Source organism: Phoenix dactylifera, chromosome 11, assembly GCF_051530095.1.
Source record: "Phoenix dactylifera cultivar Ajwa chromosome 11, Ajwa_hap1_PhDact_Kaust_v1.1, whole genome shotgun sequence".
NCBI lineage: Eukaryota > Viridiplantae > Streptophyta > Magnoliopsida > Arecales > Arecaceae > Phoenix > Phoenix dactylifera.
In genome coordinates, this window is record NC_143200.1 from 2892431 (window position 1) to 2917787 (window position 25357).

Sequence of the window (25357 nt, forward strand, 5' to 3'; positions counted from 1 at the left end):
AATTGCGAGTCAAAAAAGACTCCGGGACCTGATGGATTTCCCAGTCTCTTCGTCAAATCCTTCTGCTGGAACGCTATCAGGCAGCAAGGACGTCAGGATCTTCTCTGAACTGCAAAGCGACAGAACAGGAAAGACCTCCTTCGCATTCTAGACCGTCATTCCCTAGAAGGAAGATTCGAAGCATGCCTCTGCTTTTGACGCCTATTATAATGCCATTTCTTCAACTGATTGGCCAAGGAAAATTAGATACACCCAATAAAATCTTGGAGTGCTCTAAGCAACTCTACCTCTCCAGCCCACATAGTACCTCCAAAGTGGTAGGCCACATAAGAAACCATTCAGTCTACAGTCTCTTTGGTTTCTCTAAACATATGCTTAACTTAAAAGATCACACCGCTACTCACCATCGTCCAAATATCCCGAAGCAGGGATGCTCCCTCTCCACCGCCGCTCAGCACAAGTAACCTTCATCAAGGGCAGGGATGCTCCCTCTCCACCGCCGCTCAGCACAAGTAACCTTCATCAAGGGACTACGCATTCTGGATTGCTATCTGCTTGTGCGTGTGATCATTTCATAGTGCCATAGAGCGAAGAAAGAAAGCATCATCACATGTAAGCTGGACTCTGAAAAATACCTCGACAGGATTAGCCGGGATCTTCTCCAGTTCCAAAACGAGGCTTCGGCACTAAGTGGATTGGGTGGACCTCTCTATTGCTCTCTTTTGCCAAGAAATAATACAAAGACGCGTGCATGAATATTAAAAGCCATGTTGTGGAATGACCTGTTACGAAACAACGCCGTCAAATGTGCCTCTCTTGCAAAGAAATGCTTTGCCTAACAAGCTTTCAGTGGTTTTCAGCAAAAAATAAAATAAAAAAAAAAGCTTTCAGTGGAAACCTGTGCTCCACTATGCTACACCAAAAGAAAGGCATGCCATGCAAAAAAGAGAGAATTTTGCTGAGCAAACAAGGTGGACCCTGACCACAGGAGAGCCCCAGAAGTTCCTAAAGATCTGTTGCAGTACCCCTTGTTCCAGTGAAGTCAGTATATGAAGCAAACCATGATTCGTATTTTACATTTTCCCTTCAGCGCATCTTCTGTTTAAGGTTGGGAAACATATTTATGAATTGAAGGTTCAAAAGTACCTCAGGTTCTTCTGCGTTCTGACTTCTGTTTGAAGGAAAAAATGAACAAATCTCTTCCCAAGAAATTCCTTGGAGAATTAAAAAATGTCCTTGGCAGATTATGCAGCATGAATAAATTAATGAATTCAATATGGAAGGGGGTTTAGAATATTAGATCAAATATACAATATGGACAATGAGATATAAAAGTTTGAAATGCTGTGGTTTGAAGTTATACATTCATAGGGTTGTTCTCAAAAACTGTACAACAAAATAGATTACAGCCAAGAAAAGTGCAATCTGATAGACGTCTCTCTGTAAGCTGTCGTCTCTTTGGAAAAACTGAATCAGAAAAACCAGAAAATCATGTTATTTGCAGCATCTTTTTTTTTGTTGTTGTTGCTAGTGAACATTACAATAGTTATTTACAGGCTAAACAATAAAACTGAGTATTAGCTGTTTCAAAATACAAAGGCCAAAACAAGACATTGCCTTTGAAAATCTAGGTCATCCGATTACTTTAATGTAAAAGTTCTAAATTTTGAAGAATATCAAGCTAAATGACTGGAAATGGAAAGCAATTTGCATACTCTGCTTTCTGAAGTGAAATTATGGATCACATATTCTGCTAGATCCTTAGAACACAGTTTCCATGATCTGCAATGTACAAGGATCTAAAATAATTTAGATCTCTTCCTTTTCAATTCAACAATTTTCTAACCTGTAAACCGCCATCCAGGATTGCATCCAGAATAATTTGTTCTTTGTATAGCTTCCATGGATTTTTCTTGTCCGACATGTCTAGATAGACATGTTAGGGTGTTTCTGAGGACAGTTGAGGCTATGGAAAGTCAAATCAGCAATACAGAAGAGCTAAGGGTGCAGGCACTGCACTTGCAGGTAGTCTAGGATCAACTGTACTTTGATCCTTAAAGTATTGGTCCTGCTTAATTTTCTATTGATGCACTCTAGATAGTATTGGTTTTTGTTGTATCCAAAAGTCTTCATTTATCACCTATTTTGTTAATTAATAAAATCACAATTGTGTTACACAAAATCTCCTATAACTGAACAGAAGCAGACCTGCAAAACATTTGATAAGTCACCTCTCTGGAATACATCCTCTATGCACTGAAGATGGAGTCCCAAACTTCAGAACATTAGCAGATGTGCCATAAAACTAAAACATAAATTTTTTCATTACTAATTATTATGCATCACGTCAACAATACTACGACAAGGCTTGATTGTTATGTTTATGGTTAAGCATCAGGTGTGCAATCCTAAATAATTTAATACGGAATTTAATAACTTTTAACCAAATGCCTGCTTTGGCAAGAAAAGCACCGAGAGTTGATATATGACTTATTTCTACATAGATACCCTTTTTGCGGCGTTTGTGTATGCGGACATTGTCAGGAAAGATCGGTTAGTGCGAGTTTCTCACAAGCTAGGTTTTGTATTTCTATTTATTACCAAACCACAATTCGTTTGTTTCTAGTTCTACCCTTCACAAGCAAAACTCTTGTCATAGAGAGTAGTAACTTCAGTCAAGTCAGTAGTTGATATAAAGCATGCCACCATGCTCGTCTCCAGATATCTCCAGCTTTATTATTGCATAGTTAAAAACCAATTACTTGCTAGGTTACCATCATAGTTCTGATAACACCAAGGAATATATTGCAGCAAAGAAATTTACCTTTGTAGGATCCCCAGAAGGGTCTGGATAGATCTCCAAGTTCTCCTTTTCTTTTGAGAAACGAGAAGGAGTGTTCTTAATGGAATCAATTGTATCTTTGCCAGCCTCAATGGCAGAGAAAAGCGTCCTTGAAACCCAGAAATACCCCCGAGCAATTGCAGACGATGCAGACAAATCCCATGATTCCTCATGTTCAGTCACTTGGCCACTTATTTGGTTTAATGTGAATCGGGAGTTCACACGAAGTATCAAGTCTCCTCCTATGCTTGCGAACAGACTTTTAGGTTTCCCTCTTAGCGTCCATTTGATGTTCAGTATACTGGTTGACAGCATTGCCATCTCCTGCACTGTCTGGCACGTGTCACAGTCTTTAATCAGTAGGATATGCAAATGCCAGAATTTACAATGATAGCTGCAAATCAGGTTGACATATAGAATTGAATACTACAATTATTAAAATTTGAATTACAAAGATGGCAGTAGCTTGAGCCAACTATGGAGAAGGAAGTAATTTGAGACCATGTCAAGTTGATATTAATCTCATAAGACAAACCAAAGCATAATAATAATTCTGTTTGCATAATGTCTGATTTTACAAGATCTGGGCATTATAAAAATTTTAATTTACAGAATTCTATCATGGATGAACCATATTGAATGATAACTCATTTTTAAGGGAAAGGGAGGGAGATCTACCCACACTATAACTACTCAAGTCCCAATACTTAGGGATGCACCACCTAAGATTCGAACCTAGAACCTCTGGCTGCTAAGAAGAGGGGTCCACCACAAGGGCAAGGCTCAATTCACAGAATGATAATTGACAAATAACCAAGACCCAATATCAGTGTTCAAATGCCACTAAGGGGATCCACTTAAAAGGGCATTTTGATACTTTAATTACTTGTCACAACCCTCGGAGATGTGAATCTTAGATCTATCAAATTTTGGGGAACAGATTTAAAAAGATGCAAGAGAAAACTTTATCATCGAATAATTTATGTAATATTTCAATGAAAATTGTAAGGAATGCAGTTGTTTTCAGAGGCTTCACCTTTGTTTTTTTTCTTGTATCTTTCACATTGTCCGCTACAAGAACCTATTTCTCCAAAAGAATTCATCAAACTCCATTTTTAATCTCACTATATTTTGCCTTCTTCCATAGAAATTATTGTTTAATTAATAATTATGCATCAAAATATATACCCTTTCCATTCCAAATCTCTACTTGGATTGTTTTCAATATCATAAGCTTGTTCATGTGACAAACAGAAGGAAAATGCATAATCTTTTTATACTTAGGAAATGCGTCATGGATTAGACAAGTCAAAATAAAATACCAAAGTTCTTATCCACCATATTACAAGACAAAGCCTGATCAAAATCAGTCCTATAAAGGGTGGAATTTTGTACTTGGTGTCTGCTTGTCAAGCTGGTAAAATCTTGGCAGTTGTATTAGAGATCTAGGTTCAACTCCTGCAATTCCCACCTTCAAGGTTTGGGGGGTCAGGCGTATTTTAGGAAGGGCCATCCCTTGTTGTGTAGACCTTTGCCTATGGGCCTCTTCCATGTGTGGATGCACATGCATGCAAGCACGCATACGCATAAAGAAGAGAGAGAGAGAAGAGAGAGAGAGAGAGAGAGAGAGAGAGAGAGAGAGAGAGAGAAAAAGGAAAAGGGCGTAATAATTCTTGCTTTCAAGTTTTGTAAACATTACTTTTTCTATTTGCATCTCATAAGAGTTTTTACAGCAGATACATTTTAGCTTATGAGCTATGAATCCTCGTAAATTAGCCACTTAATCATATCTGGGATTTTCTGTTTTTCTTTCCTTTCTTTCTCAACTTTAAAATTGACATATGTCAACCTTTGCTTAGAAATGCAGTTCTCATTGCTTGTCAGCAAGCAGTTCTTTGCTATGCAAACATTGTAACTTCAAAATTCCACAATTTTTCGCAATAAAAGCAGGATTGCAGACCAGGAGAGAATATGATGCAAAATACCAGAAAAGTAATAAAGAAAAGGCAGTGTTGACTCTCACCACTGAGGGTTTGTCCAATGCATCAGTTGCCCATAGAGGTCTCCTGTATTTTTCACGTCCAACAAAGGTCCTAACTGGATCCTGCAATTAACAAGAACTCTACACTACATTATTTAAGCATTTATTTTATTTGAAAAATGAAAAAAACAAATTTCTCTGCAGAAATCAACAACTAAGCAGACAATCAAACAGCAATAGGATAGAATAACTTTCATAAACAAAGAATCATTTTATTTAGGCTTCTGTACTTATCTATTTGTTCATAGAGGAATGACCTGAGCAGTTCTGAACAAGATCATTTGTTTCTACTATATAGTTGATGAATTGCAATCATTAGAAATGTGCCACCCTGAATGTTACTTGTAAACAGTCAAGCAAATTTATCATGGCTAAATCTCAGAGATAAAATTACTTTAGTCCACTTCTTCACATATATATATTTCAAAATATAGTTCAAAAATTACACTATTAGAATATAATTCAGAAGATGTTGGAGTAATAGGAAAGTTCATTCGTCAACCAGCATAACATACAACAAACAGACAAGAATAATATATTCATGCATCAGAAGAGCAACCTACTACAGTGAGTGAAAGCCATGCATGGCAGAATGTAGGCTATCAAATTTCACTCATCCTGGGACCAAAAGATTATTCCTAAGTTTACAGATTTCACTTATATGTTTTATTCGACCAAAAGATTATTCCTAAGTTTCCAGATTTCAGTTATATGTTTTCTCGAATAAAACAGGTTTCAGTTATACACATCCGTATTGCATTGTCAATCTACAGAACAGAGTCAAAGTTTGCATCACTTAATTGTACTGCAATGGGCAAGAAGTACCAGAATTTCTAGAAGCAGACTGGTGTAATAACATGCATAGTTATGCACATCAACCTTGAATTATTGCTTTGTAATTGTTTAGAGAGAATATTTTCCAAACTAAACTTCAGTTAAGCACAGAGAGAGAGAGAGGTCAGCTCCTCTTCTTCTTATAACTATGTCATTGGAAACAGTGTTAAGTGCTGAGGGTACAAGATTCTAAATGGCCAAATTAACAGTCAAGACAAGTCTAAGTGGGATTAATCGTGGACTAGACAGGTCTTGGCAGTTGCAGCAGTCAGGGCCAATCTGAATTGAAGGTCAAACTGAAGCAACAAACCAAAACAAAAAGTGTAGTTGAAACTTGAAACAAATATCCAAAATAATTGATGGGCAGACTAGCTGCAAAACTGTCACTGTGGCAAATCACGTTGGCTTCTACTAAGTTGAGAATGGTGGACTTGATTACACTGATTAGTTATGAACTGGTAACTTACTAAAAAGCTCATGGAAAAAGCTCAGGAAACTAACTGAAATGCACATGTTAATGAAACTAATATCCAAATAAATGAGAGACAGACTAGCTGCAGAACTAAAGTAGTAGTAAAACAGGTTGACCTCTAAGAAACAATAAAATGAGCTTGATTGCGTTAACTAGCTATGCAAAGACTTGGCCACGTACAGGTTCAGGAAGTGATCTTTTTGTCATATCATTCTCTATGGACTAGTATTTGGCGTGGGTTGCACGTGAGAGGAATGAATAATGCCTGTGATACATATTAGGAAAGAGAAAGTTGTTCAGTTGCCAATTTTTTGGGATTGGGACTTGAGATCCAGTGTAGAAAATTTCTCAAGATTTCCACAGGTAAACATTAATGTAGAAAGAGACGGTTTTAAGAAGCCAATTTTTGGGGATTTAAGAGTCCCAGTTCTCGGGGAATGATTTATTTAAGATTTTCTATCCCAAGAAACCAAGAGATATTCATCAAGAAACCAGAGTCCGCTTCAACTCTTCTCCATGGTTTTCTTTTTTACGTGAATCATGCATGATATAGTGCATTCATTGTCCGATGGACATGTGGAGTTCTCTTTATATATTAATATAGATAATGTGTTGCGCCATTATTTGACCTCTGATTGAATTTATGCTTATTTCTATTGGCAGTGGATCAGTCCTATTGTTAAGTTCGTGTATCAACTGGATCCTCTTATTATATTTTTACAAGTTGGATATATGCTCTTTCAGTCTTACATAGACCCATTATCTAACATTTAGCTGGTAAAATGGGAAGTTGTCAACTTGCCTGCTTCTGTGAGAAGTCTGGTGTCAACCATCATAAACTCTAGAATGCATGTCATTGTCATTAAAACAAAGTAAAAGACCCTTTTTTCTACAAAAGTAAGAAAGCTTTAAAGCAGTCCTTGCTAAGTTAAGAACTAAGATTCTTTCCTCGGGGGCAGGAAGGATGCTGCAGACCACATTGCAAGAGGATCACATGGAGATTGTTAACTATAACAGGTAAGGTACTTGCTGCTTTCAACTTAAAACTTACATATTGAAAGGGCTTCTCAAGGAAAACAAAGTATATAATTTGCAAAGTTCTCTTCTTAAATGCTATTTACAAATGGAAGCAGCACCAGATTTGTTGAAATAGCAGCAGTTTGCATACGAAGCTCTTCTGTTTTCTCCAAGTTGACAATCCAACAGGAAGCTCCTTGCATAAATATATGCAGTATGCATGCATGCATGTCTATATGTATATCACGAGGGGAGGGGCTCAGAGTGCAGGATGAGGGCATAGAGATGAGATGGCAAATGATTTCCTGATTACAAGACAAAAGGAGAAATTTAGGGTGTGGAATAAGATTACAGTATCAGCATGTATAGCACCATTTATTGTGATACATACCATGCTGGCAGGTTATTGGCATTACAGACGGATATACATCTTGTATGGATGTTCACAATAGTATGTTTTTTATAGTCTATTGACAAGTTGTCGTTTTTTTTTTGTAAATAAAGACAAGCACCCTTTCTTAGGATATAGCATGCCAAAATTTTGAGAGAATCATACAAAAATTTGTTTAGTCTTCCAAAATTTACTATCTTTAATAAATTAATATGTCCTTCCAACTCAAAAATAGAGTTTCATCACCAAGAATAAGAGTTTGTCCAAATCTCAGCAACATGTGATTACTGTGATTTTTGGATAGGAAAGCACTAGGAAATCTTAATATTCCCAAAAGAACAAAATCAAATCTCTCTTTATAATTTCGAGTTTTCGACAAATTAGATAGAACCTTAAAAAATATTATAATTCACAGCAGGAATCTTAGTTGGGACCTCAATAATCTCAAATGGAACTTTAAAGAAAACAAAGAAAACGGATGAAGCTGACTTCCACTGCAAGTCTTATTGGAATTTTATTCTCTTTCAGATGTTATATTCCAGTTTATGCCACATATATAACCTTTTTTTCAAACAAATCATTTAGCATGTTTTCAATTTCAACAGGCACACTAAGGTATGGGCTTTTTTTTGCCTATTTTGAACTTTTCAACAGGCACACTAAAAGATTCATGTTTCTGAAACATGTCATGTTATATATGATACTTAATAGTTTACTTGCAAATCCTGAAGTAATTAGGTTGCTATCCACATCCATGCAAATTACACATGAGAAGGTTCTAATCATTTACTTTTTATTGTCGAAGAAGATTATAAAAAACCGTCAGTCATTCATCAACTTACAACATGTGTCTCCTGGGAAAATATGATGAGAATGTTATATCTATAAAGACTGAAAATTAAGAAAAGAAGAAATCTTTCTAATTATTAAATTACAAAATGAGAATAAAAACAAAAGAAATAGACAGATTTCGGCATCTTCCATTAGCAACCAGTGTAATCAAATTTAATCTTCAACTAGCAAAATAGAGAAATCTAAGAAGTCAAAGGAAAAGGATAATTACTTTATATTTGACAGAAATTGAATAAGATCCTAATGCACGATTTCCTTCTCGCAACTCTAAAATATCCCGTGCAAGTTGTCTTGCCGTTGATTCCACAAAGGGGCTACTGATACATTCAAAGTCATTGCAAAGTTCACCAAAATCCATACTGTCAACTAACTTATCAGATTCAGATCTTTCATTTGAACGATCAGGAGATGTCTCTGTCTCTTTGGAGTCATCCACAACTGCACAGGCATGCGTGAGTTCACTAAAATATGGATTCCTAATGAAACAAAAGCAACCTAAAAGGAAATGATGCAGTGAGGCATAAATTCATGTACTAGCTACTTGGAGAAAACTGAGGGATGTTGAACATAAAGCATGCAATTGTCTTCCACCCAGAGAAACAGTGCATTTTACATACATGCATATGATGCGAGGCATGAGCACTTAGGTAGTGAGCATACTATAAAGCTACAAAAAGAATAGTTTATTATCAAGCAAATATTAGGTATGATATTCATGTTTTGATGCCCCCCCTCAATTACATTAAGTCATTTATTGAGGAAGGAGAGACTTTCAGTAGTATGAGACTTTATTTAGAGGTTAGCAAGCTAGTGTGTGGAAGAAACATGAGGCATGGAGTGCGCCCAGCAGAGTAACTATAATGAATGATATGGCAGTCAGTCTTAATATGCTTGCTATACCGATGGAATATCAAACTGCCGGCAATTGGAATGATACTTTATTGTCATACTGAAGGTAGACAAGTGCATTTAGGAAGCAAAGCATTAAATGTTGCATGCTGATAATCATACCAGCATGCATGAACATGATATTACCAGCATGCACAAACATGATATGCATTGTGTCATGCCAGTGCTTGCACACAATCAGACACATGCCACAGCATGCCAGTCGTTGTCGACCAGCACAACCATGTCAGGAATAAGGCACCAAAACCAGACAGAAGTATATTCTGATTTAACAATCAAGAAAGAAAAATGAGATGTTTTTTTGGCCCTCTAAAAAGTATACCTCCAAGGAAGACAGACAAATAGTAACAAATCAGCCATTGGTCACATCATCAACTCAATCGGCATCGAATTCAAAACAATTTTGGAAGCAGGGAAGACAGAAAAGGGTAGTCACATGATGTTGGTCCAAGTATGACAAAGAATTTGAAGGAAAACAGTATCTTAATTAAGTAACCCACGGCACAGAACTAATTGATGGCATGAATAATAGGCGTTTTCAGTTGAAAGATAGCCAATAGATGAGGCTCCTAACCATTCCGTTGGTTTGGTTGAGATCATGACATTACTGGACTCATCAAATATTAACACCTAGGTATCATGTCACGTAGGGAAGAAAACCCTCGACCTCCGTACCAGGCAAACCAACAAACTCGATCTTGGATACACAATTTTATTCCTTGCTCAATAGAATGCAAATCTAGAATCACCATCAATAAGCACAAACTTCCCATCAGTTCAACTCATACGAAACTCTCAACCATCCATGTTATGTGTTCATCTATATTCCCCAGACATCCAGGGTCACGCTGGAAAGGCGAAGGAGCATCCATCCAAACAAGAGAACGGAAAGGAAGGGAAGGGAGGGGCAGGGAAGAATACCGCGCAACGGGAGGAAGCACCGACGACCGGAGCTGCTGGAGGAGCTAAAGACGCGACAGCAGCAACGGTGGTGGTGGCGGCGGCGGCGGCGGAGGGGGAGGGGGCCGCCGGGAGGGGCCCGCCGGGCGAAGGCGGAGGGGGGCCAGGCGACAGCAGTGCTCATGGTCATCGCCCATCCTGCCGAGAGCGCAGGATAAGTGGGGCCCCCTTTTAAGCGGGTGGCGGGTGGGTGTGAGCCAGGCGTTTCGAACGATTCGGATAAGGCGACCCCCAAATGGGGGTGGGCTGGGTACGGTCTTCCCGGTCCCAATTACGGACTTAATTGGCTGAGTTTGTCTAATTAACTAATTAGACTCGAGTAGAATCAAATATTACCACCGCCAAGGACACGTTTGATTGCAGGGGAAAATATATTAAAAAAATTAATTATTTATTTATTTTAAATCTACTTTTTTCCCCTTAATTTGTTTTATTAAGATTATTATTATTATTATTATTATTATTATTATTATTATTATTATTATTATTATTATTATTATTATTATTATTATTATTATTATTGTTATTATTATTATTATTATTATTTGCTTTTTTATGGATTTTCTTAGAATCAAATATATCCTAAGCAAAGTGTATTTCATTTTCAAGCATCTTTTCTTCTCCTCCAACTTCTTCGTTAGAGAAAATTCTATATCACCTCCTACCTTTTGATTTAGTATTTTGAACTGCTTTTTTAATGCTCACCATCTATCAGCCGTCATCCTAAAGTAATTGTAAATTTTTGCAACATGATTTGGTTTGTACTTTTCGCACGCGAAAGAATGACTGATCTTCTTTCATGATGACAAACATTGGATAGCATTTCATACAAATCTCAAAGTACTTTCAAGCTCTTCCATTTATCAATCTGTAGAGATCTTAAGATGGTAGATGTACGATCCAATAGTGGATTCGTGCAAAGAAAGATGAATGCTTCTTTTGCCCTAAAGATACAAAATTATATGCTTTAGCCCTTTTAAAGTAAAAACATATTCTATAACATTTCTTTAAAAAAATTATGTAAAAAAATCATTGTTTTTGGTACAATGTAAAATATTCACATTCATTCTTGTCTTCTGTTCCGCCTTTCTTCTCCATCAACTAAACCAATTGCAAATAATTTTTTTTCTTGCTGCCAGTACCATGCATGGCTTTTCTCTCATTCCTATGACATTAATCCAACTTTTCATCATCCATGACTTTTTTCCTTGATCGTGAAAACCAATTGGAAAAGACCAAGAGAAACCATGTCTTGAATTAAAAAAAAAAAAAAAGGATTGATCTCAATTTTCCGTTCTTGGTCATGAGTCCAAAAGCATGGGAAGGACATTAAAGGTCCCAAATGTTGACACTGTTCTGAATTATGGCATTGAGCCGACACTAGATTGACCTAAACTAGAGAAGCATGATAATATGCCCCTGCTTTTAGGGTGAGCCTTCATAGATTTGCGCATGGTTCGTTTAGGATTATACAATGACAGACTTTTTTAGACAGCAATTTGATATTCATTTGAAAATATACTATTAATTTTATTAATAAGCAAATAGTTTCACAAAATTCTATGTTTTTGATTTTTCAGAGACTACCTGCTGGGGAATCGTTAATAATCCATTCTCCAATTATATAAATTTATATGATCTTTCGCTTGCATATTTAGAAACTTATTTGAAGGCTCATGGGTAGATGACTCATTTCGTTCCTTTACTTTCCCATTCTTCTCTCCCTCTATAAAATCCATCATAGTGCTAGGGTAATCATATCTGTTTGAATTTGTTTTCACATCTGAATCTACTCACATATGGATAGATACTTAAATATATAATCTGCATCAGCATCCATCAAACAAAAATAGCTTACCACCTAAAACATGATGGTGCTCAAAGTCCCCATCACATTATAAATTCACATCATTCATGTTAACAAAAGAAATATATAGTATTTCACACTTCTATGATTGCTCCTATTGAATCATTTTTTTTAAAAAAAATAATAAAGTAACCACGTCAGTCCAAAAGGTGATGATGTATTTTTCATGCAGCAATAAGGCTGAAAATATGACATTATCATTTCATTAGTTTCCATTAAAATGGATGCCACTGGTTGTTGTGACATCCGTTGTGTTCTCTTCATTTAATTTACAAAAAAAAAGAGAGCTTGGAGCAGAAAAATGCGTCAGATCTTGGGAACCCTGACTCGAAAAATGCAGAAAAATGCATCAGATCTTCGAATTGACAAAATTCTAGTTGTTGCAGGAAACAAGCACAAGTTCACAAGGATTAAATGAATCAAGTAATTGATCAGTTGAAAGAATGGAAACTAATGACTCGAATTAGCTTTCTCATTCTGAATGGGTGTAAGCAGCAAAATAAACACGGATGTCGGCATGATCATGTCTCAAAAGTCAGACTGTAAACATTATCATTTCACACCAAAAGTCTCATAGAACTTGATACTGCTGCTCTAATGCAAGCAACAACGTGTGCGTGTCCAAGAACAGAAACAGGTACCAGCATATAACATAAGAATTGTGATAACAACTTATGATTTTTGACACGGATTACGCATTAATATTTTTTACTTGACACATGGAACCCACGGGAAATAAATGGCAGTAGACAAATTACTAGTCCCCTCTGGAAGTCAGCTTTAGCCTTCTCTCAATCAGTCTTCCTCTTCAGCTTCCTCAAGCCATTTAACAAATGGCTCCAGCGCTTTTACAAAAGTTTGCCTAAAGCAATATCACATGATTATTAGAAAACTAAGAGATAAAACACAAGTAATAAATCAGCCACCATATAGTAGACCCAATTACAATAGACCGATTCAATTTATGTTTTTTTTTTGTAAATATCTCATCATCAGCAAAGCAATTTAAAAATATTTAGTCAGATCACAAACAGAAACCAAGCCTTCAATCCATATAAATGAGCATGAGAATAGCTTAAACCGATTACCTGGAATGAGTAGTGGCTGAGGCATTCCACTGAATAACAATCAGATAGATGACATGGGAATGTACTTCTAGTATGTTGTGCGATAAATGACTGAATAACAAAAGCGGATATATAACAACAGAATGTATTTCTAGTATGCTGTGTGATTGTTGGATGCTGTCTCATCAACTATCACTATGACTTGAGCAACAAAAATTTCCATGAGCATTTACCAGTGTCACTACGTATGTCAACAAAGAGCACAGTAAAGTCCCTAGATGCGTTTTCAGCTTGGAGGAGTTGTTTCCTTAGTGGTTGTCATCTTCTTGAATCGTACAATGATCACAATAATTTGTTCTACAAGTTGAATTAGACTTGTGGTTTTTTTTTTTTTTATTTTCCCCACGATGTGATAAGGGTTTCTGCAATGCAAGCGACATCTTAATATGCTAATATTCATTAAAATATGCTACTATGTTTCTCTAGCCCTCGATATTTTAATGAACACTTTGTCCTGGTTTATCCGAGAAAAACAATTTTCTAATTTGATTAGTTTAACCAAACGACCACTGTTGTTTGATAGCCAGATATTTAACTTTTAGAATCATAATGGGATTTATATATCTACAACTAGATGTGGGTAATTAAGTGTCATTTTGAGTTAGTAAAACTAAGATTTCTGTGATGGATTGGGATGAAAATTTGAAGCTTTCGTGTTGCCATACTTCTTTAAATCTATTCCTTTGTTATCATACTGAATTTTCTATATGACATTTATATTACAAAAATTCCAGTTGAACCTTTCAAGTTAAGCCCAATAGTTTGGGCTACTCATAGATCTGGGTTGTAAAGAAATTGTTTGTAAGCAATAAATATTGCTGATAAAGTAATCATGTGATGTTAATAAATATGTTATAGAGGTGGCCTGCTAGTTCCTTTTTTTTCCAATCTCTGAAACAACTACAGTTTTGTTGAAAGAACAAAATTTTGAAGTGGGGTTACTAAAAGCTTACCTTCAAAACCATAACGAAGGATTCATGCTTCCGTCTTTTTATTCCTTCCATGCTTGTTCTGTAATAATTGTTATTCTTTCTATGTTTCAAAATTAGGTACATAAGCCAACATTTCATTCCTTAATCTTATATATTAATTTATTATTTTCTTTTTCTCATGAGATATATTTGGCTTATTCATAACCATTTTCTTACAATTCTAAATTTTGGTAAGTTGGCTCCGTAGCAAGATAAATATAAAATATACCACATCTACAATTTCCACGCACAAATTTATCCAATTTACTAGAAATAGTTTTCTCATTCACTTTGATGCACTATAAACTTTCCCACGCATCATGTTGGTCCTTTTGTTTGTGATTTACACCACAATTTACTCTCTCAATACACATAGGAAGACTGTTTAACATCTGTGACGATAAAGTCAAAATGATTAGCATTGATTGCATACAACAATCACATGATACATCAAAACATCCTTTCTTCATAGTTACTGTTATTATTTAATTTGGAAATGCCCATATCCTTTCCTTTGCAGCAAGTAGGGATGTAAGGGTGTCGCATTGGATGAGGAATATTTTATTGTTCCATCATGTTTTTCAGGTCAAATTGGTTCAAGGACAACCCAGAACCCACAAGAACCGTGCACAAACTGGTTAATCATATTCTAAATATATTAGACAAGAAAACAACAATTAAACAATACGTGGACACAATCAGAACTCATTCCACATAATATTGACTAATAGCCACATAGAAATTAACATAAAGAACACAAATTAATGATTAACTCATAAAGGTTAAAGAAAATCAGTTTCTTTAAGTAAGGTTCTGAAAACTATAGCTTATTAAGTTGGGGTTGGTTCAGGCATGCGTTAGGTCCACTGATGATCCATATTTGAAACAGATCCTATTTTCCAATAATCAAATGCAAGCCTCATTTAAAAAACTTCAGTTAGGACTAGACTCTTGCTCAAGATCAGAAACATGTCAATCCAATCTACTGGCAGACCTAGCTGCAAGCAATTGGTTTAGATTGTCTTCTTCCTCATCAATTGTAATTGCAGCATGAGTTCTTCCTCTCAACACACATACATATACACATCTACATGCATTGTACTCATGAATGTATGAGTTTGAGTTTGTAAGGACCTTTTCTTACCAAGGAAAAGAATCGTTAAATGCTCCATACACATCATAATCTCATTTCATGTTTCTCTATAGACAGTAACTATTCTAAATTTTAATAAATATACCCCTCAAACTTTTTTTTGTTTCTCAATGCAAGGAAGACATATAAGAGAACTAAAGGTGGGATTGAATTTGTCATCCAAATAAGAAAAAGAAGGGGGATGACTACAGCCAAACCTATTCTAGAATTAAAAAACCCTAAATCCAACCCTTCTATTCCCTTTATTGGTCCACCTCCTTTCCTGTCTTCACCTTTCCTTCAGATACCTCTCCTTCCCCTGTTATGTAACCCTTTCCTTACACCCTTTCCACGCACCAAGCCTCAACTCCTCTCCTTCTGTCCTCCACTGACTTGCAACTTTTTGTTGGATATTTAACCTCCGCATTTTGAATTATAACTTTTTTTTAATAAATGTCTCCTTAGATATATTAGCTTAGCTTTTTGAATTTATTTTTGCCTCCCCCCCCCCCAAAAAAAAAAAAAAACTTCCCACCTTTCTTTGAGTTGAGCCCCCTGGCCAGCCACAGACTGCATACAGTCTTTTAAATAATTGACAGAGTTACCCAACCCTACCCAATCCACTGCCGCATGTACTCCATACAAATTGGCTAGACAAAGGGACATCTGTTTCCATTTTCTTTTCCTTTATCTTTGCTAATTTAGAATTTCATAGAAAAACTGTCAGAAATATCAACATAAGTATTAACTTTAGTCCAACAATAACAAAATTGTAAAGAAGGATTAAAAGAAGAAGAATATCATACCTGCCCTTCGGGTTAGCACCTTTACGGAACCAGTGAAGAATGGTATCCTCGGCAAGTACATCTAGATCATAAAGAGACCTAATTATTTCAGGAAATAACTTCATCAGCTTGGCATCCTCGTAGCATTGGATCTGGACTTTGTACACGAGTTCAAGTTCCAACTTCCCATTTGTACAAAAAGCATTCAAAAGTTTGGCCCATGTTTTCACCTGCACAAATAACACAAGTAGGAAATCATGAGAGCTCAAAATTCAATAACAACATCCATTTGCAAATTCATACAAATAATATGAAGATCAATTGAATGATGGCAAGCAGAACACCACCCCCAACCTCCAAAAAAAAACCAAAAAAAGGGTTCCGCGCCATGGAGATGGATTGCTCGTGCTGTAGATTGTAGACTTATGGACAAGAAGGAAAAATTGCAAGAAAGGTATGAAGCACCATAGAGATAAGACTTATTATGCTTTGGAACATAGATTTATGGATGAAAAAGGAGGAAAGCCAGAGAGATAGAATAACAAGTTAGCGTCCAATTTAAGAATTTTTATTCAGCGAGTAAGGTGCTAATTTTGCAAGAAGTGACAGGCTGAAGCTAAATTGTGCATTGCCATACAGATTAAAGCAGCATCACAAACACAAGAATGAACTTAGTAAATCAGTCAAAATGATATGGTGCAATTATAACATTGTAAATCTAGCACATGGCACTACATAACTTGACGCTAAAATTGCTGCAAATTGAAGCAACATGAGAAAATAAAGCAAAATGAGTATATTATTCCCATTGAGATCCAGATCATGCAACCACAAAATTCCTGAGCAAATATAGAACGAAATACCTAGCACTAGCAATAGGAAGTAATGACTTTAGGGGTCAACTTCTAACAAAGCAAGCATTGCAAATATATAGATATACACACAGATGTAAGTGTATATATATATATATATATATATATATACAGGCATACACAAATAAATATTATGCAGTGTCATCAAAGAATTATTATATGTCACGAGATAACAGGTCTCTACTGAATTTTCACTCAAAGAAAATTACGAGTGAGGGGAAACCAATAACCTGGCGGAGAGCAGCATTTGCATTTTGCTGCTGATTTTTCCCAGACCATTGAACAGCATCCATTAATACATCCCACAAAATGCGTACAACCTCAATATCAGGCAACTTAGCATCTTTAACCTGCTGTTTTACAGTCTCTATAACTTCAGATATATCAGTCTCTTCTGCAATCTGGGTAGTCAATGCCGATTTCATTTCCTTTAGTTTCACTTCAAACATTTTCTTCTCATTGTATTCAACAAGAGATAATAATCCTTCTTTGCTGGAAACACAAAACAGCAAGATTACGATGTAAATGGCACAACAATCATTAGAAATAACTGAAAGTGGAACTCATTGAAAGTATCATTAAGTTAAATCCTTCCTCCATTCTCACCTCATCACTTCTCAAATTTGAAATGTCCTAAATACCATTAGAATTTTTGAAGGCAATTAATAATTACTCGCAGAACACTTAATCTGGTATTGACAATGTATGCCTGAGTTGTAAAGCATATTAAAACATGACTATATAACAAACAAGATGAAGAGGAAGGCTTCTATATGTATACAAAATGAAGGGCATCTTAACAACTTACTGTCACATGTTAAGAGGTTTATATAGTGCCAATAAACCTCAGCATTATCTATTTAAGAGTAGCTTGCACATACCAAGATTTTCAATAGGTAATTAAGAAGTATGCATTGACTGAACTTTTTAAAGATAAAGAAAGAGAATAATATCTGATGGAGATGGAACACCTACGTGAAATGCTCAGAAAAGCCTTCAGTAGAGCGTTTTGCAGTTGGAAAGAAATCAAGGAGATTATCCTCCACTTTAGCTCGTTTCAAAAGCAATATAAGATCATCTAGATTATTTTCAATCAGATAAACCTTGAAGAAATCTGTAATGAATGAAAGAACTAGCCCTTTGGCCACAAGATTGTCCTTGAGCAACGGCTGGACGACACTCTCAGGCGGAAGCCCTGATAGCTTCTGAGAGAATGTAAGGGCAGTGAAAATAGCAAGCTTCTTTCTCTCATTCTCCTCAAAAAGCTCCAAAGACTGCAAGAATCTTCGCATAACATTTTCAAGGCTCTTTATCAGAAAGGGCCTCCGGCGCAAGATTTTCTGGATGTAGAGAACAAACGGCAAGATAGCTTCGCGTTTAGGCTCACAATCTAGAACAGAATAGAGGTGTCTTTCTCCTTCATCAGGCTTTATTGTGCCAGGTTGGGTACGGCCTCCAGTGAAGACCACCTGAAGTCAAAAACAGAAAATTACAATCCGATGCTGTTGATATGAAAAAGGTATGTGACAAAATTTTGGATCGGCATCAACTTGAGCAAATTCAAAATAATACAAATATTTTAACTGTTGTACTAAAGTCTGATAAAGACACATGGCAGGAGATATTGCTTGATTAATGCGAAAAAATTGATATCTAAGCAAAAGAGAGTACAAATTACTCAAAATATTATTTGGCAAAAGAAAATTACACAAAACATTATTTGGCAATAGATCAGAGAAGCATATAGCAAAATAACAAATTCCAGCTAAATTCGAGAACAAGTTTTCAATTATTTAAAGATATTATGATTAAGGTATACCGTCTCGGTACCAGGCTCCGCAGTGGTACCATGCTATCAATATATTGGTACGGTACGTGCCAATTTGGCATACCAAGTGTCAGTACACTCTCCGTACTGTTACCGGTACCAAACCGATATAGTATGGTATGCCCCATATTATCCGGCTCGGTACAGTACAGCATACCATGATTATGATTGTACTGATGCTTGGAACTTTATACCAACTGTGCCCGTATAATGGTTATGATTGTACTAATGCTTGGAACTTTATACCAACTGTGGCATATGATATTTTACATAGTCAGTTTAAACAGTACATAGCGTACTTCTAATGGTAAAGTGTCATGTAGCTTGTTACAAACTAACAACCATAACCAATGCCCAATGTAGCATTAATCAGGCACCTGAATTCATGAAAATGCATGAATTAGCACTAGTATTTGATGCATTTATTTTGTTTTGCAGACCTTGTTACCAGTGATTACCAAACCAACCCGAACCGGGCAGTTCGACTCGTACCAAACTGAATCGGCACCAAGTCAGGATAGTTTGGCAAGGTAGGTCAATTCGGTTATAAAACCCCTCCCCCTTCTCTAGGTTCGATGCTTCAGGAAACCTTGAGAGCTCTCTCACTCTCATTCATGCTCTCTCCACTAGAGGCTTGCTAGCTCCCCCCTCTTCCAACGTTACGACACTATCACCGATAAGCATCCCCTCTCTCTTTCTATCCATCAGATGCTCGCTCGCTCCCCCCCCCCCCCCCGACATAGTAACGCCATCATCGATAAGCCTCCCCCTCTCTCTCCCACTCGCTCGTTCCCTCCTCTTCGATGCCACGACGTTGTTGCTCAATAAACTTCCCCCCTCTCTCTCTTCCCCCTCCCTCTTCCCTCTTCCCTCTTCCCTCCTCACATTCTCCCTCCCCATGTTTAGATACGCCATGGCATGGTATGGTATGGCACATACCCATATCGAACCAGTCATCGGCTAGTAAAAGCCCTAGTACCAGTCTGCAAGCCTTGCTTGCTACCGTATTAGATGATCTTAGTCAATGTCAATCAACTTCCCAATTGTTATATTATGAAAATTTGTAGTTGGGCAAGTTTACATGCAAAGACATCCCCTTTTGCTTTTGTCTCAAACTGCTGCACAATTACACAAAATTGTTTAAGATGCAGCCAGCTTTCCCTTAGTGGTATTTTAATTAGATATAACTAGGGGAACACCATCTGGTTTATTTAATAAAAAGAGAAGAAACCATGGGCATGCAAAGCCTTCCTCTTTTGCTTTTGTCCCAAATTGCTGCACAATTACATGAAATTGTTGAAGCTGCAGCCAGCTATCCCTTAGTGGTATTTTAATTAGATATAACTAGGGGAACACCAAGTTTATTTAATCAAAAGAGAAGAAACCATGGGTATGCTTTGAGTCATGTGCCTCCTCTCATCTGATGCTGGAGCATTCTCTCTGTTCATTTCCATGTCATGAGGCTGTCATCAGACATGATTTGTTGGACAGCTCATCAATAATATTCCACTATTAAAAGTCCTTTTAACATTTCATCAATATTTTGAGGCCCCATTTGGCAGAGCTTTTGGAGGGCAAAAAGCACTTTCTGGCCCTCCAAAATCACTTTTAAATAGAATAGGAGTGTTTGGTAAAAAAATCGAAAAGTTGTTTTAGTTTTGCCAGAAACCTAAAACAGCCTTTTGGAATAAGCTCCAATTTGGAGCTTTTCCGGAAAAGCACTTTTAGGCCCCGTCGAAAAGTTGTTTTGAGTTATAAAAATTTTTCTTTTGGACCAAAATACCCATGATAAAATATAATAATTATAGAAAATGATAATATTAATATATAATGATAATAATTATAATATTTTTATATCGTTATTATTGTATTATACAATAAATATAATATTATATTACATTATATCATAATATATTGATATATTATGTTATATAATATCAAATTATGTTATATTATTATGCTATAGTATACAATATTATATTATTATATTATAATAATAATATATTAAATTACAGTACTATTATACTATATTATATATTTATGTATTAATATATATTATATTTTATTATGCTCTATTGTATAATACTATGCAATGTCCTTTATGGTCATTTTGTCATACTAAAAGTACTTTCTTAGTTTGTTTACCAAACACATATTAAAGTCTCACAGCACTTTAGAAATATAGTTATCAAATACTTTTTTATAAAAACTCTACTTCCGAAAGCTTTATTTCCGAAAGCTCTACTGCCAATAGCTCTGCCAAAAAGGGCTTGAATCATAGAGAGTTCTATTTTGAAAGTAGACCTCTTTTCTCTTATGGGTCACTCTTCATGGTATTTTTCATGCTGCAATAATGTGAACAGTGACCAGCACAAAAACCTTCCTCATTTGTTTCTTTTAAAATTCCAAATCGAATAATCCCCCCCCCCCCGACAGCCGCTTTCCCCCTGATTTCTCATTTGGGGCAACTTATTTGACCCAAAAATCTCAAGAATCCCATACCCAACATCCACCAAAACCGTTGGGCAGTTTTTGCAGGCCCCTCACTTATCTTTTCTTCAATATGATTACTGCTATCCCCTACACAAATTCAGGACAGCAAGCAATCAATAAATCTCATCCCAACTTAATCCTTTCACTGGGTCCTTCAATGTATTGTATCCCCCAATTGATCCATCATCCTCATCCCTTCTCTGTTCTCTCTCACTTCACTTCCCTTCCTATTTTTTTATTAACGTTTCCTCTTTCCTGGGATATTTCTTAATCTTATAGCTTTAAACCTGAGATACTCATTTCCAATCAAAATTAGGCTTGAATGCTGCAACATACTTATCTGGGGTTCCAGATCTTTCCAAAATTAGAACCACCTAAGATGAAGATGAGTTAATAAAAAATCTGGGTGAATTAATATTGTTATGACCATTAACTCCCAATCTTGATCTTTACTGAGATCAACCAGCAAAAATGCGGGAGAGGAAAGGTTTTCTGGTTGATGTGATGGTGATATTAGCATAAATCAAGCTATATTCTTCAATGCATGAATATATGATTTTATTTGAGTTAAGTGAATATGCCAAACTTTTTTTTAGTGATGTTGATATGCCTTCAGTATTCAACTGGACAGTTCAGCTTTTAACCTTATTTTTTTAGACTAATGTTTGCAACAACTTGTAGACCATTTCTTAAAGAATTTATTTCTTCATAACATCAGTATCTCGCTCATAAGAAATTCACAAAGTAACTACTTAGAAAATATCCAGTCATAATGATTGAAGAGGACCAAGCTTCTTAGAGACAATTCATCAAGGAATGATGCTTGAAGTTCCCACAATAGAATAAAAGATATCGCAGTTACTAAAATATCAGTTTGTGTGCATTTACATGTGTGCACAAAAACATGCAAGCAAGCACAAGAGATAACAAAAGAATTTATGATGCATGGTCACAAATAAAAGAAAATTTTGAATTACCTCAAAAAAGGTGTCACCATATCGCGAGAAGTTAAGATCTGAAGATTCGATGCTTTTGGCCACAAGTTCCTGTCAACAAGAAGAGCTAAGTGAAAATCAGGAACTGCTTACCAACTATTAAATGAGAAAGTCCTAGTCTTACATGAGTTTGGATTGGAACTAATTTACATTCAGTACACTAATAAGTCAATCTGCTCCAGCAGCAGGGTTGCCAAAGCAAGCCCACAAGAATTATCTAAACCAAAGCACATGCATAACTAGTAGAGCAAAACCTAGTAGAGCAATAAAGTAAATAGCAATGAGTGAATCTCAATGGATCATTCCAGGAATTTCCCCCCTGCCCACTCACAAACTTCTATAAACAGAAAATTAAAAGAAGTTTGCAACTTTAAAAGCCTAGGAACAACATAATTAGTTTTCTCCATTCTACATCCTATTTGTGCTATATTATCATATTAAGAAATCGAAAAATACTTCAAAGATAGAAAGCTTTACCAGATCACCAGCATTATCCAGATATATCTGGACCACTGCATCTGCAAAAGCAGAAGGGTCCAAAGGAGCAGTTATATTCCTTTTGCGGGTCTTGATCCGCGTGCCACTGCATTAGTATTACAATTAACTTTCGATAATGTATTACTAGCATACTGGCTAATATTATAAAATAAGAAAACAAAAGACAGCATAAAACCCAGAGCATCTGACATGGCCACAGGTCCATTTCACAAAAGATGCAACAAAAAGAAACATATAAATAGCAAATAATAGTAACTAACTCCCTCCATTACAAAAGGATGACAACGGAATCGTCACTAGTATCATGGGCATATGGACATTAATTAAAAAAGATATACATAAAACTTCTGTCATCAAATCGGGAAAAGAACTCGGTGATTAAAAAGATTTCGATAAGCGTGAAACTCAGCCAACCCCAAATAGCTGCGAAAAGGCTGGATAACCCTTTAAGGTTGTTGAAGAATTCTTATGTGTAGAACTTCTCTAAAGATGTATGGAAGGCCTGGAAAACATCGATAACAAATGAATGTAGGTTTTAACTATAAGGGGACAAAGGGGAAAATAATATCAATTATCGTAGCAAACTTTTTGTAAGACACCAATACAGTGACGCGTAAATTTAATCAATTCATTTCTATGCACAAGCATATATATAATATTTTGCTTTCAATTAATTAACTAATGTTAGGTATTTAAAAAGTCAGACTGACATGATTCAGGATGATAATATAATAGGCACAAATTTTCTGTGGAATGGGCACAAATGAGATGCCTTTTGCCTGCAAACTAATCTGTTTGGATGCTTCAGACACTATCTCCTGGGGCTATTGGATTGATATGCCTTTTTTTTGGTGAAAATTGGATTGATATGCATTAATGTCCATCAATTGTACCCACCACAATATGAATCAGAAATCACAGGCACAGATGAATTCACAAACATAATAATCATAGAACAAAAAGCTTCTCCGATCCCATACATGCAGCATAAATCATCAAGTTAATCTATTTAAAAAGTAATATGTGTGATATATATAAAGATTTAAAAAATTCCAGCGTACCCGAGGGTTGGCTTCTCCTTCGAGCTGCATAAAGAACCAAAAGAAAATTAATTTGTCAAGACTCAGTCTAAATAAAGAAAGAAAGAAAAAAAGTTAGTTTTTGAAGTCGTTAAATCGACAAGCATAAAAAGTTCAAACAAATCAATTAAAATCTGAATCCATAAAAAGATGTATCGAGAAAAATTCTTTCTACCTACAAATTCTCACACCCGTAAGGAATCAAGAAATAATCACGAAATTTGATGTCCTCGGTAAACATAGAAAACAAATCCGAGTTCTAAATCACAGATACAGGTTCATTTGTCAACATGCAGTCAAAATAAATAAATAAAATAAATAAAGTTTTTAGTATTTCAAACTAATCAATTAAAACCCAATCAAGAAAAAAAAAGATCCAGAAAATCCCTTCTACCCACAAAATCTCACACCCGTAAGGAATCAAGAAATCATCACGCAATCAGAAATCCTCGATAACAAATCCGAGTCCTCGGAGGCGCTAAATCCACCAAGATCGGATCTTTCCCACGGGAAAACAACTTCCCAAATCCAATCAAGAACATGGATCCACACGGATAATCGAAGCAGGAGAAACAAGAATCAACAAAACAAAATAGAACCCCTAAAAATCCAAAAAAAAACAGACAGCAAAGGAAAATTCAACACCAACATCGACTCAACTGTGCCATATCAAAGACCAAACAAATAGAAATTTTCATCTGATGTCACCTCATAAACCAAGACCGAGAGGGCTCAAGGCGAGTTCCGGCGGCGACGGGGAAAGGAGGCGACGAGACGAAGATTGCTTGCTCCTCTAGGGCTCGAATGGAAGATAACGACAATAGACAGGCGGCTATGTAGTCATAAGAAATTATTATTATAATGCTCGGCAGAAAGCGGGGTAAGAGATTTGGGAATCTGGAAAAGTTGGCGAGCCTTGAGAGCCAAGTTGGGCCAGCCCAAGCCCTCCTCGAGAAATTTACCATAAAAAAACATTATATTTTCAAAGCAATATATATCACATAACCATATACCATATATTAATACATATAATATTTTAAAATTTATATATTAATTTATTTAAAGATATATATTAAGTTGCTAGATTAAAATATGTATCAAGAATCTGCTGAGTGTGTATCACTTATAAATTACTATATACTAAAGAGTATTATATTTGAAAACTATATATTAATTTGCTTAGATGTGAGTACGAGTCGTTGGATGACTAATTTGCTATATGTATTTATCCGACCATGTATTGTGTACTAGTGAGCTAAATCCATAGTTGTGGAAAGAAAGAGACTCCATATTGCGGAGGAGAACCTCGTGGATGGATGAAGAAGAAAAGACAGCTTGACAAGAAAGGACGATGCTTTATATATATGTATATATTTTACTTTTAACGAACAA

The 25357-nt window shown here is 36.0% G+C and overlaps 2 protein-coding genes across 5 annotated transcripts; both read right to left on the reverse strand.

Moving 5' to 3' along the window:
- Positions 1 to 410: 410 nt before the first annotated feature.
- Positions 411 to 10518, reverse strand: LOC103715186 (transmembrane protein, putative (DUF2358)). 4 transcript variants are annotated; one of them, XR_003387179.4, is made up of 6 exons: positions 10280 to 10518; positions 8661 to 8887; positions 4866 to 4946; positions 2825 to 3175; positions 636 to 782; positions 411 to 551 (listed from the first exon to the last, which is right to left on the reverse strand). XR_003387179.4 is itself a non-coding variant. In XM_026807729.4 (5 exons), exons 1-5 carry the CDS (start codon positions 10446 to 10448, stop codon positions 759 to 761), a joined length of 852 nt encoding a protein of 283 aa, XP_026663530.2. In that variant the 5' UTR covers positions 10449 to 10518; the 3' UTR covers positions 633 to 758. The 4 variants fall into 4 exon arrangements, 3 of the variants coding, with proteins under 3 accessions (XP_026663530.2, XP_008800955.2, XP_008800954.2); XM_026807729.4 differs by lacking the exon at positions 411 to 551 and having other exon boundaries at positions 633 to 782; XM_008802733.5 differs by lacking the exons at positions 411 to 551; positions 636 to 782 and adding an exon at positions 1259 to 1467 and having other exon boundaries at positions 2825 to 3166.
- Positions 10519 to 12709: 2191 nt separating this feature from the next.
- LOC103715190 (uncharacterized) lies at positions 12710 to 24837 on the reverse strand. Its single transcript, XM_008802740.4, has 8 exons — positions 24674 to 24837; positions 23948 to 23971; positions 22866 to 22971; positions 22371 to 22439; positions 18048 to 18541; positions 17303 to 17564; positions 16222 to 16430; positions 12710 to 13047 (listed from the first exon to the last, which is right to left on the reverse strand). Exons 1-8 carry the CDS (start codon positions 24676 to 24678, stop codon positions 12981 to 12983), a joined length of 1236 nt encoding a protein of 411 aa, XP_008800962.1. The 5' UTR covers positions 24679 to 24837; the 3' UTR covers positions 12710 to 12980.
- Positions 24838 to 25357: the final 520 nt, after the last annotated feature.

Coding starts and splice junctions, on each gene's coding strand:
- LOC103715186 (XM_008802732.5), bottom strand. CDS start 10,448: ATGACCATGAGCACTGCTGTCGCCTGGCCCCCCTCCGCCTTCGCCCGG. Junction 8,888..10,279: donor GTGCTTCCTCCCGTTGCGCG/GTATTCTTCCCT, acceptor ATGCCTGTGCAG/TTGTGGATGACTCCAAAGAG. Junction 4,947..8,660: donor CAATTTCTGTCAAATATAAA/GTAATTATCCTT, acceptor TGTTAATTGCAG/GATCCAGTTAGGACCTTTGT.
- LOC103715190 (XM_008802740.4), bottom strand. Junction 16,431..17,302: donor CAAATGCTGCTCTCCGCCAG/GTTATTGGTTTC, acceptor TTATTTGTGCAG/GTGAAAACATGGGCCAAACT. Junction 13,048..16,221: donor GGTGCTAACCCGAAGGGCAG/GTATGATATTCT, acceptor ATATTGCTTTAG/GCAAACTTTTGTAAAAGCGC.